The sequence below is a fragment of the Carcharhinus amblyrhynchos genome, chromosome 15 (assembly GCF_965287045.1).
Source record: "Carcharhinus amblyrhynchos chromosome 15, sCarAmb.v2.hapA, whole genome shotgun sequence".
In the NCBI taxonomy this organism is placed as follows: domain Eukaryota; kingdom Metazoa; phylum Chordata; class Chondrichthyes; order Carcharhiniformes; family Carcharhinidae; genus Carcharhinus; species Carcharhinus amblyrhynchos.
The window spans coordinates 74,871,634-74,884,549 of NC_137338.1; the positions used below are offsets into that span (position 1 = coordinate 74,871,634).

Below are 12,916 nucleotides of genomic sequence, written 5' to 3' on the forward strand. Positions count from 1 at the left end.
TTTGGCCCATCAAGTCTGCCCTGACACATTAGAAATACCTGAACTTCCACCTAATCCCATCTGCCAGCAGTTGGCCCATAGCCCTGAATGTTATGATGTGCCAAGCGCTCATCCATATACTTTTTAAAGGATGTGAGATAACCCACTTCTACCACTCCCCACATGCATTGCATTCCAGACCGTCACCACCCCCGGGTAAAAAAAAGATTTTTCCTCACGTTTCCCCTTCTGCTCTTCACCTTGAACTTATGTCCCCTTGTGACTGACTCTTCAACTGAGGGGAACAGCTGCTCCTTATCCACTCTGTCCATGTGCCTCATAATCGATCTGGTCACCCCTCAGTCTTCTCTGCTCCAAAGAAAACAATTCAAGCCTACAGAACCTCTCTTCATAACTTAAATGTTCCATCCATGCAGCATCCAGGTGAATCTCCTCTGCACCCCTTCCGGTATAATCATATCCTTCTGCTAATGTGGTAACCAGAACTGCACACAGTACTTTAGCTGTGGCCTCAACAAAGTTCTGTACAATTCCAACATGACCTCCCTGCTTTTGTAATCTGCCTCGATTGATAAAGGCATGAATTCTATGTGCCTTAGTCACCACTCTACAAACAGGCCCTTCCACTTTCTGAGATCTGTAGACAAACTGCCAAGGTCCCTTTGTTCCACAGAACTTCCTAGTGTTCTACCATTCATTGAGTACTTCCTTGTCAAATTACTCCTTCCAAAGTATATCCCCACACTTTGCAGGGTTAAGTTCCATCTGCCACTTATCTGCCCATTTGACCATTCCGTCTATATCTTCTTGTAGCCCAAGACACTCTGCCCCTCTCCGTCATTCCAGTTATCCAATCTTAGTGTCATCCGCAAACTTACTGATCCTACCCCCCCATGTACAGTCATAAATGTCTTTTATAAAAATGATGAATAATAGGAAGCCTAACACAGTTCCCTGTGGTACGCCATTGGACACTGGCTTCCAGTCACTAAAGCAGCCTTCCGTCAGCATGCTCTATCTACAACTGAACCAATTTATCAAATTATCCTGTATCCCATGTGAATTTACCTTCTTTACAAATCTCCCATGTGGGACCTCGTCAAAGGCTTTGCTGAAATCCATATAGACTACATCAACTGCACTATCCTTGTCTACACACCTAGTCACTTCCTCAAATAATTCAATCAAATTTGTTAGGCATAACCTCCCTCTGACAAAGCCACGCCTACTATCCCTGCTCAAACTTTGCCTCTCCAAGTGAAGCTAGATGCTTTCCTTCAGAGGTTTCTCTAATAGTTTCCCTACCACTGACACGAGACTCACTGGTCTGTAGTTCCCTAATTTATCTCTACAACTCTTTTTAAATAGCAGAACCACATTAGTTGTACTCCAGTGGTCTGGCATCTCCTGTGTGGCCAAAGAGGAATTGAAAATTTGGGTCAGAATCCCTGTAGTCTCCTCCCTTGGCTCCCACAGCAGTTTAGGGAACAATTCATCTAGACCTGAGGATTTAAAATTTAAAAGTTAAAATTAATAAATAAAAGCAGAAGATGCTAGAAATAGCCACCAGCTCAGATAGCATCTACAGAGAGAGAAACAAAGTTAATGTTTCAATTGGATTCGAATGAGTTAGTTATGGAGCACTAAAACAGAGGATTTCCAAGATTATGGCTAATCTGTTTGTTTCAGATTCTACATTCCCATCTAATCTGGTAACCTTTGATTCCTTTGTCTAACAAGAATCTATCTACGCAGCTTTAAAAATATTCAATAACCTTGCTTCCACCGCCTTCTGAGGCAGTGTGTCCCAAAGTTGCACAATCCTCTGAGGGAAAAGAAATCCTCATCCCTGTATATAAAGGTGATCCCAAATTTTAAAATAATGCTCCCTAGTTCTAGGCTGAGCCACAAGAGGAAACATCCTTTTCACTTCTACCTTATCAATACCACTCAGAATCTCATATACTTCAATAAAGTCAACTCTCAGTCTTCTAAACCCCAGTGGAAACAAGCTCAGCTTGTCAAACCAATCCTCGTACACAGTGTGCTCATTCCAGGTATCAATCTAGTAAACCTCCTCTGACCTCCCCAACACTTTTACATCAACCCTTAAATAAGGAGACCAAAACTGCACACACTATTTGAGATGTGGTCTCACCATCATCCTGGATAACTGAAATGTAACATCCTTACTTTTATGTTATATTCCCCTCATAATAAAGAAAAGCATTCGATTAGCTTTCTTCATTACATGCTGTACTGGCATACCAACAGTTTGTGACTCATGCACAAGAATACCTAGATTGCTCTGCACCTTGGAATTCTGCAGCTGTTTTCTGTTTCAGTAATACTGTGTTTTTTTCATTCCTTGTGCCGAAATGAACAACTATACTTTTTCCCACATTAAAGTGCATTGAAAGGGGAGTGCAATCACCAAAGCTGGTTAGCTGGCACCTGCAGCAAACCACATTGGAAGGCCTAGGTAGCAACAACTGATGAAAACTGGTTCTACAAGTATCACCTCAAGAGAACAAATGCAGATTGGTCCTACTGCTGAAAGAACACTTTAAAAACTGGTACAACATTGGTTTAATATAGTCACTGGTAATGTAGGAAGCACAGCATTAATTGGCACAGACCAAGATTCCACTAACAGGGTGAAATAAATGACCAGGTATCTTTTAGGTGTTGTTTGAAGGCTAAATGTTGACTACAGCTTTAGGACTCTTCTTTGAATGCTGCTAAGATATCCTATATGTCTCAGCTAATGATGGCATATTCAATAGTGCAGCACTTTCTCTGCATGACACAGAAGCGTCAGTCTGAATTATGTGCTCAAGACTCCAGAATAGTATCAAACTCATGACCTTCTGGCCCATTGCCGCTGAGTTTGAAACAGCTCATTTTAAAAAATCTCTCAATACTTGCTCTACTCTTGCCATGGTAGTACTAGGACCAGAAATTAGCAATGATGTCTTTTGAGTGTGAATGCAAATTGATCATATAAGCAATGTTCTCCCTAAGCTGCATAGCTCTTGAAGGATCTTACAGGCCACATACAAGTTAGCATGCATGCATAGCTGTGCAAAAAAGTTAAAAAAGTCAACTGTGCAGTCCCAGAAACAATTACAGACTGCATTGCTTATATGCAGTAATTGGTTTTCCTTGCTATGTATAATTGTAAAATGTTCAACAGTTGACATTTACTCTGCATAAGGACATTGCTGTCTGCTTTATTTTAAAACTGAAGCAATTCTTAATGCAAGCCAGTACTTAATCAACAAACCTTTCTTTTGTGCTTTCAGAATACGAGTACAGGCTGCAAACAGCATTGGACCTGGTCCTTTTAGCTACACCATTAAGGCAAAAACAAAACCACTGCCTCCAGAGCCACCTCGACTGGAATGTGTCACCTTTAGTTATCAAACCCTAAAACTCAAGTGGGGAGAGGGAAATGCAAAGGTTTTGGCATCGGATACCATTCAATATGTTTTGCAAATGGAGGACAAAAATGGAAGGTAAATTAGACAAAACCTGTTTCCAGTGGATGCCACCAAAATGGCCAAATATGATGTGTAAAAATTGCACATGATGACTCATCTTTTTCCTCCCTTCATTTGGAGAAGTGCCTGACCGCCAGATGTTTCTCTTCCTGATGGAACTGCCTTGAGGTGGCATGGTGGCACAGTGATTAGCTCTGCTGCCTCACAACACCAGGGACCTGGGTTTGATTCCTGGCTTGGGCTATTGTCTGTGTGAAGTGTGTTCTGGATGCTCCAGTTTCCTCCCACAGTCCGAAAGACTTGCTGGTCAGGTGCAATGATCATGCTAAATTCTCCCCCAGCATACCCAAGCAGGTGCCAGAGTGTGGTGACTCGTGGCTCTTCAGTATAATTCAATTGCAGTGATAATGTAAGCCTACGTGTGACACTAATAAATAAATATTTTGATTCAGAGTGCAGTGTATGAAAGAGGTACCAGGTCGTCCATGTCATAGTGTGGCCTCTTTACCCAAATGAAGACTTTAAGAGCTGCCCCAAGCACTGTTTTTTCAGATGCGTGCCATGTTGATACCATTGGGAGTAACTAAGCACTTCCATGAGCGTTGTGTATCAGCCTAGATGTAGAAAGGGTTGCAGATCCCTTTTAATCAACTTCAGTGCTCATGGAGGTCTGATTTCTCTGCATATCATAGAATCCACAGAATCTCTACAGTGCCATTCGGCTGACCTAGTCTGCACTGACCACAGTTCCCCCCAGACCCTATCCCCATAACCCCATGCATTTACCCTGCTGGTCCCCCGACACTAAGGGGCAATTTAGCATGGCCAATCCACCTAACCTGCATGTCTGTGGAAGGAAACCGGAGCACCCGGAGGAAACCCACAAAGACACGGGGAGAATGTGCAAATCCCACACAGACAGTGACCCAAGCTGGGAATCGAACGCAGATCCTTGGTGCCATGAAGCAGCAGTGCTAACCACTGTGCCATTCTAATTAATAATTTGCACTGAGCATGCTGTCAATGGAAGTATAGAATTGTATAAGTAATCTTTTCATCATATTCTCGTAATCAAATGATAATTAACTTATAGAATTCACAGACAAAAACCAGGATAACTATGTTCCAAATACTTTATTGTTGGTAAAATGCAATTTGGGAAGAAAGATTTTGCTTAATGATGGTGAATAGTAAAAGTAGAGAAGAGGTCACCCTAACTCATTGAAAAGAAAAAAGTCTTCCATCAACCAGAAAAAAGAAATTTGACACAGACATAATAGTCAATGATGCATGTGACATACATTTTACTAGAAAAGTGTTACAAACATTTTCAAGCAACAGAGTCCCATAAAAATAATAGGTAACCAGGAGTCAAAGATATTTTGCAGCTATAACCTTCAGCCTTAAGGCAATCCGTTTCAATTGATGAACAATAACTCGGTGTTTAATACTTGGTAGAGGACAAGTCTTAAATACTTCAAACTTTGCAGATGCTTTTAAAGACCTGGGTTATCTTTCAGGTATTCCACATTATACAGGGGACCATGCCACACACACAAAGTTCAAAGGCTTAGTGAATCAACATGCTACAGATTTAAAATTCAGGCGTGTAATGAAGCAGGTGAAGGACCCTTTTCTGAAGTTTACACTTTCACAACTACCAAATCTCCTCCATCCCCTCTTAAAGGTAAGTGTTTATTGATATCAATTTTAGTTTGTCATTAAATGATCTTACATGGTGAGAAGTATCTGTTATCTTTACATGGTAATGTAAGCAACAGTTTCAGGTTTTGAAGTTGCCATGCTCAGCCCATCAGTAATCTCAAAATTTCCAGCAACCCCATTTTAAAGGCATTAAAGGGCCAGAATCTAATCATTTCATAAAATTACATCTCCTTTTGAATTGTATCTCTTACGTTCCCTTAATTCCATCTCCCCATGCCGCCCCATCCCAAACACCAACACTCCCCCACCCTGTGACCCTTTACTTCCAAAATATCCTCATTCACATTAAAGGGCACGTCCATCTAATTCATGGACTTCTCCATGACCACTAGCGATGTCATTCAGTAAACAGTTTACAGAAAATATTTGCAATCAGATGAATTTGGAATAGGTTTTTATCTCCCAATGAATTGCTGTTCCACGAAAGAAAGAAAGATCAGAAGGACCATCATTCCTAACTTGGCAGTATGAGCCCTTACCTGAACAGCTCTGCTGAAAAGCGATGGAAGTGGCCATTCAGTCACAGATGGTGCCTGGCCTGAGGAGAAGACATAGTATAATTGTAAGGAACAACATACAGCTGATGTGATATTGATGTTAGATCTGTGCTTTTCTTGTAAAATCAACTATATTGAATTTCATAACTTGTTTGTTTTATTTGCATCCTTAAATTAATCTATCTAAACCCCTTCTGACTAGCTCCCAGATTAGAGCAACTGAAGGAAAATGTGTGTGATCTCACATGGGAAGCTCTGCCAGCAATGAAGGGGGATCCAATTGTTTACAACGTTCAGGCCATGGTTGGCAAAGACTCTGAATTTAAACAGGTAAAGTCTCATTAAGGTATACTTGGATGTTGCCAATCTAAGTGTTGCTGTATAATTAGTCTGAACTGCTCTGAAGCTTTGTGTTCTCTGCTCACCTTGTTTAGCATTTTTTTCTCTCAGCCTGGTTTTACTTAACCTTTACTGTCTCTTGATGCTGTGCTGTCCTTTTTCAAACCAGAAGAAGTGATCTCCACAGCTCTGCCATTCTACTCAAACAAGTAAAAGGCAGGGTTATGCAGTCTGTTGTCTAACAATTTTTTTTTGCTGATAGGTAAAGTCTCATTTAGGTGATGATAACATAATCCAGCCCATAGTCTACACAACAGAGAATAGGTGAATTCAGTTGTCCAAGGCAGAAGTTTAAACTAAATTTTCTGAATTTGTTGCTCTACAATTGTAGGTATTAGCTTGTTAGAACATTCTACCAAGGTTTGAATGCCTGATGGTGCTACAGTATCCTTACTACAAGATTGGGATGTCTTGGTTCCTCAGTTTTTCATTCATTCATGGGATGCAGATGTTACTGGCAGAGCCAGCATTTATTGTCCATCCTCAATTACAGGAATTGGATGTTAATCATTATTGAGGAAAGTAAGTGCTTTTCTTAAATGTAGGTATTTCTGTGCTTCAGCAATGGAATCATACTCCGATACAAATTTTAATTTTGAATTGAAAAAGTGATACACAGCACTCTCGTTGCTTGAATGCAACACAGGTTAGGCAATTGATGTTACAGTGTTGTGGCCTCTAGGAGCATGGTGCTGGTGAATATAGCCATGTATGTAAAGATGAATCTGGCACTACAACATTGCAGAATTAATTGATGCGTTTACTTTATTGAGGTAATTCATTCTCAAGTTGAAGCTTCAATCAAATAAATAGGACTTGTTTTTTTTTTGATTTTGTTCCTGGATAATAATAATTAATCTGGTTAACAATTTCAAGCAGTTTTTAATTAGTTCCATAATACAACCTTTTTTGATCTGTTTCTGCTAACATGACTAACTAATATAATCAAACAGGACATATATTAGTACAGAACGATATGGAGTTAGCTTAATAATCAATGTTTTACACAATTAAAGATTTATTTCCTGCAAGTAACATTTTTAGTATGAATAGTGGTAATTACCTACAATCACATCATTGATTAGTAGTGAATTGTTGAAATTTATGTCTATACTTGCGTTCATCACAATCAGTTCAAATGTGCTACAACTCAGTGTAATTGAATTTCAATAAACAAATAATTTTTCTGTAAGGGTTTCTCCTAGAAAATAGTGTGGCCATTTCCTTCTCTAAAAATGGACATAAAAAGAGGAGGAAAAGATGTTGAGTATTTCAATGGTTTTATATTCTGCTCTACAATACTGTCACTTCTATTAATTCATGTACTGGTTATGTTACTGGATTAATTCAGACACCTAGAGTAATAATTCAGAGAACGTGATTTCAACTCCCATTACAGCAGTTTGATATTTTGAATTAAATTACTTTTATGCGGCTTGTCTACACTGGAGTACTGCTTTGAGTGCATTAGTGTGCATAAGTTGGAGTTTGGTGAGCGCGGGAGTTTTAAGTTTCAATTTGACTTGAGGGTTCATTTCTATCTAAAGTCTAATCTTTTCTTCAATTTATCAATTAACTAAAAGTAGCTCTTTGGAAGAAGTTGCGGTTTAGTCTAGCTTTAAAATGGGTACACAGACTCTTCTGCTTGGAACTGTGGCCAGTCAATTAGATACCTGATGAAGAATGAATCAGGGAGCATAAAAACCTTAGTGCTTCGACCTTTTCTCAGTCTTCGGTAACTGGCTCTTGCTTTGCTGTAGACGAAGCCAATAAAGTTCAGAGAGCGAGAGCAGAAAAGCAACAGAGAGAGAGGTGGGAGTTTACATCACAATCATCCTGAGAAAAGCTAAATAGTGCTCAGGTTAATTATATTGGGCTCAGATACTAGTTTAGGCATTTGACATGTTGTTAGCCTGCGACTAGGCTATGAAAGTTGCATTTTATACCAAAGTACTTAAAGTAAAAAGTAAACATAAAAAATACATCATAATATGCAATGTGTAATACAAGGTGTAATTTCCAAATAGTTTTGGACACTTAAGTGCACCAACAGACGTAGGCTTAGGGAGAAAAGTGGAATTAATGTAAAAGTTCAAGGAGCAGAGAGAGAGAGATAAGAATTTACCTGTTAAAAACCTGTTTAAATTTAAGTTTAAAGCACTTTGTTCCTTGTAGAACTGTTTAAATCATTTAAAAGCATTTTTGCGGGCTTTTTGTATTTACCTCTTTAAGAATTCTGAGGGAGTGGTTAAAAGGGAGTTGTGGGCCAGCAAGCTTTAAATCAGCGCCAGGTTTAAAAAGAGGCCTGGTGTAGACAGCGGGCAGCGGAGTGAGGGGGAAGCAGAGTGAGCTATTAGGGCTTAGGAGCAAAGGGCTTGGGAGAAAGAGGGCCAGGTAAGTTAGTGTTGAAATTTTCAATACTACTACAGTGAATAATGGAGGGGCATGTGATGTGTGGTTTCTGTATGATGTGGGAACTGGTGGACCCCAGGGTCCTTCCCAGTGACCATGTCTGCAGTAAGTGCAGGTTGCTGGAGGAGCTCCAGCTCAGGGTAAATGAGCTGGCCTCTGAGCTACAGACACTGAGGCTCATCAGGGGGAGAGAGGGTGCCATTGTCGATGGGGTGCAAGTGACATCCACCCCCCCTAGACTGGCTAACTCTAAGGGTCAGGAACAAGAGGGGGCTGCTGAGAGGAGGAAGGAGGGTGGGGAGAGGAGGGAGGAGGGTGGGGAGAGGAGGCCTCAGCCTCTCAATCTGCGTAACAGGTTTGAGGCTCTTGCTTCCAGTCTGAACGAGGACGAGGGAGGTGAGGTTGGTGAGCAAACTGCACACGGTACAGTGATGCAGCAGGACATAGGCAAGGAGAAGGTGAAAAGGAACGTAGTAGTGATTGGGGATAGTGGGGTGAAGGGTATTGACACTGTCCTTTGTCACAATGACAAAGTGCACAGAAGGGTGTGTTGTCTGCCTGGTGCTCGGGTCCGGGATGTTGCATCTGGGCTGCAGAGGAACCTGGAGTGGGAGGGTGAGAATCCGGTCGTTGTGGTACATGTGGGTGCCAACGACGTAGGCAAAATGCGAACTGAGGATCTAGGGAGGGAGTATGAGAAGTTGGGAATGGAATTAAAGAGTAGAACCGACAAGGTAGTTATCTCTGGGCTACTGCCTGAACCGAGTGCAGACGGGCATAGGGTAGATAGGATTAAGGAAGTGAATGGGTGGCTCAGGGATTGGTGTGGGAGGAATGGGTTTGAATTTATGGGGCATTGGCATCAGTATTGGGGTAGGTGGGACCTGTTCGGGCAGGATGGGGTTGGTCTGAACCGTGCTGGGACCAGAGTGCTGGCAAATAGAGTAAAGAGGACTGTAGACAGGGCTTTAAACTAATTGGGGGGGGGGAGGGTGCGAGGGTAGGTGACATTACGGGGGCTAAAGTTGAGGAGAGGGTACAGGTAAGGGAAGAGGCCGAGGATGTCCCAATAATAGAGGGAGTAGGGGGCGTGAGTATGGTTGGTGGCGTTACGGCAAATAGGGTCCAGGTGAAGGCTGGGATGAAGGTACTTTACCTGAATGCACAAAGCATTTGGAATAAAGTGGATGAGCTGGTGGCGCAGATCAGCACAAATGGATATGATCTGGTGGCCATTACAGAGACGTGGCTGCAAGGTGACAGGGACTGGGAGCTGAATGTCCAGGGATATCAAGTGTTTAGGAAGGATAGGCAGGGGGGAAAAGGGGGGGGTGTAGCTCTGCTGATTAAGGATAGCATCAGGGTGGTAGCAAGGGATGATATTGGAGTCAAGGAGCAGAAAGCGGAATCGTTGTGGGTAGAGATTAGGAACAGCAAAGGGAGGAAGACGCTGGTGGGTGTCGTCTATAGACCCCCAAATAATGATCTGGAGGTGGGGCGGGCTGTTAACGCGCAAAAAAGTGCGGCGTGCAGGAATGGGACAGCCGTAGTTATGGGGGATTTCAATCTACATATAGATTGGTCGACCCATGTTGGACGCGGTGGGCTCGAGGAGGAGTTCTTGGAATGCTGCCGGGATAGTTTCCTCGAACAGTGTGTGTTGGAGCCAACGAGGGAGCGAGCTATCTTGGATCTGGTGTTATGTAATGAGGCGGGTAGAATTAGGGACCTTGCGGTGAAGGATCCTCTTGGGGAGAGTGATCATTGTATGGTAGAGTTTCTGGTGCAGATGGAGGAGGAGAAAGTGGGTTCCCGGATGCGCGTCCTTTGTTTGAACAGAGGGGAGTACGGTAGGATGAGAGAAGAATTGGCAAATGTGGACTGGGGGAGCGCGTTGGAAGGTAGGTCTGCTGAGGAGCAGTGGAGGATCTTTAAGGAGATCTTTCTTGGTGCTTAGCAGAAATTTATTCCGATGGTCAAAAATGACAGTAGGAGGAGAGGTAATAAGCCGTGGATAACGAAGGAGGTGAAGGAAAGTGTTAAATTAAAAGCGGAGGCGTTTAGAGTAGCTAAGAGTAGTGGGCGAGAAGAGGATTGGGAGAGGTTTAAATGTCAACAAAGATTGACAAAGAAGATGATAAAGAAGGGTAGGAGAAACTATGAAGCTGGGCTTGCGCTTAATATAAAAAAGGATAGCAAGAGTTTTTATAAATATATAAAAAGGAAGAGGCTGGCTAGGGTGAACGTTGGTCCCTTAGAGGATGAGAAGGGGGACTTAGTGGTAGGGGATGGGGATATGGCTGAGGTCCTGAATAACTTTTTTGTTTCTGTCTTCACGGAGGAGGACGTGAATAATTTGCCGGGTGTTAGAGATGGAAAGGTGGTAGGACTGGAGGGTCTTAATGACATTACTGTTACTAGAGAGGAGGTGCTCGACAGACTGGAGGGACTGATTGTGGACAAGTCGCCAGGACCGGATGGAATGCATCCGAGGGTTCTGAAAGAAATGGCGGAGGTGATAGTGGATGCCTTAGTGGTTATTTTCCAGACGTTGCTGGATTCCGGGGAAGTGCCGGAAGATTGGAAAGCAGCTGATGTTACACCGTTGTTTAAGAAGGGTGCCAGGCAAAAGGCAGGGAATTATAGGCCGGTTAGTTTAACGTCTGTTGTAGGTAAAATGTTAGAATCTGTCATCAAGGAGGAAATAGTGAGGCATCTTGAGAGGAATTGCTTGATAGAGCAGACGCAGCACGGTTTCGTTAAAGGGAAGTCGTGTCTGACAAATTTACTGGAGTTCTATGAGGAAGTGTCTAGGGCGGTGGATAGAGGAGAGCCGGTGGATGTGGTCTTTCTGGATTTTCAGAAGGCATTTGACAAGGTACCTCACAGGAGGTTATTGCAGAAGGTCAGGGGACATGGAGTTGGGGGTAGGGTGTTAGCGTGGATAGAGGATTGGTTGTCAAATAGGAGGCAGAGAGTGGGGGTCAACGGGTGCTATTCGGATTGGCGGATGGTGACTAGTGGAGTGCCTCAGGGGTCGGTGCTGGGGCCTCAGCTATTTACCATTTATATAGATGATCTGGAGGAGGGAACCGAGTGTAGGGTGTCGAAATTTGCTGATGACACCAAGATTGGAGGAAAGGCAAATTGTGCGGAGGGTGTGGAGAGTCTACAGAAGGATCTAGATAGGCTGGGCGAATGGGCCAGGAAATGGCAAATGGAATTTAATGTTGGCAAGTGCGAGGTGGTCCACTTTGGTAGGAATAATGGTAGGAAGGATTATCACTTACGTGGCGAAAAACTGCAGCAGGCAACGGTGCAGAGGGACCTTGGGGTCCTTGTGCATGAGTCGCAAAAACCCAGCCTGCAGGTGCAGCAGGTGATCAGGAAGGCGAATGGGATGCTGGCCTTCATAGCGAGGGGGATTGAATATAAAAGTAGGGAGGTCTTGCTGCGGCTGTATAGGGCATTGGTGAGGCCGCAGCTGGAATACTGTGTGCAGTTTTGGGCGCCGTACTTACGCAAGGATATTTTGGCCTTGGAGGGAGTGCAGAGGAGGTTTACTAGGCTGATGCCGGAGTTGAGGGGGTTGAGCTATGAGGAGAGGCTGAATAAACTAGGCTTGTACTCGTTAGAGTTTAGAAGAATGAGGGGAGATCTCATTGAGACGTATAAGATAATGAATGGGATGGATAGGATAGAGGTGGAGAGACTCTTCCTGCTCAGAAAGGATAATAGGACTAGGGGGCACAGCCTCAAGATAAAGGGGGGGCGGTTTAGAACGGAGTTGAGGAGGAACTTCTTCACTCAAAGGGTGGTGAATCTCTGGAATTCTCTGCCCGTTGAAGTGGTGGAGGCTGCCTCGCTAAATATTTTTAAGACGCGGGTTGATGGGTTTTTGATAAGAGAGGGGATTAAGGGTTATGGGGAGAGGGCGGGAATGTGGAACTGAGCCACGACAGATCAGCCATGATCTTATTGAATGGCGGGGCAGGCTCGAGCGGCTAAATAGCCTACTCCTGCTCCTATTTCTTATGTTCTTATCACTCATTCTCTGCTCACAGCTTCACAAACTATCATGGAACACAAGAATTTATATGTGGTTCTTACCCCATTGTAATTGTATTTCTCTTGCCCCGTGCTTTACCTACATTAGTTACTATACTAATATGAAAAGAATATTATTTTTAAAATGCATTGATATACAGAACATAACTCAGTACTTCAACGAAACATAATCATATAAGTGTCAGTCTCACTTAATGGTGCCACACATCAGGAATCAGAAGATCACTGGTTTGAGTCCCATACCAGTTGAATATAGTATACTTTGAAGATGTGCTGCATTATCAGAGGTGCTATCTTTTCCATATGAAGTTG

General features: G+C 43.0%; 1 protein-coding gene across 4 annotated transcripts in view; it reads left to right on the forward strand.

The window, feature by feature from the left end:
- Nucleotides 1-12,916, forward strand: part of fndc3a (fibronectin type III domain containing 3A) — a 207,668-nt gene that overhangs the window by 182,163 nt on the left and 12,589 nt on the right. For all 4 annotated transcript variants that reach the window (XM_080204233.1, XM_080204234.1, XM_080204236.1 and 1 more), the window contains 3 exons: nt 3,306-3,518; nt 5,024-5,190; nt 5,928-6,055. In XM_080204233.1, the coding sequence (XP_080060359.1) occupies nt 3,306-3,518; nt 5,024-5,190; nt 5,928-6,055 (508 nt within the window). The remainder of the gene's footprint in view (nt 1-3,305; nt 3,519-5,023; nt 5,191-5,927; nt 6,056-12,916) is intronic.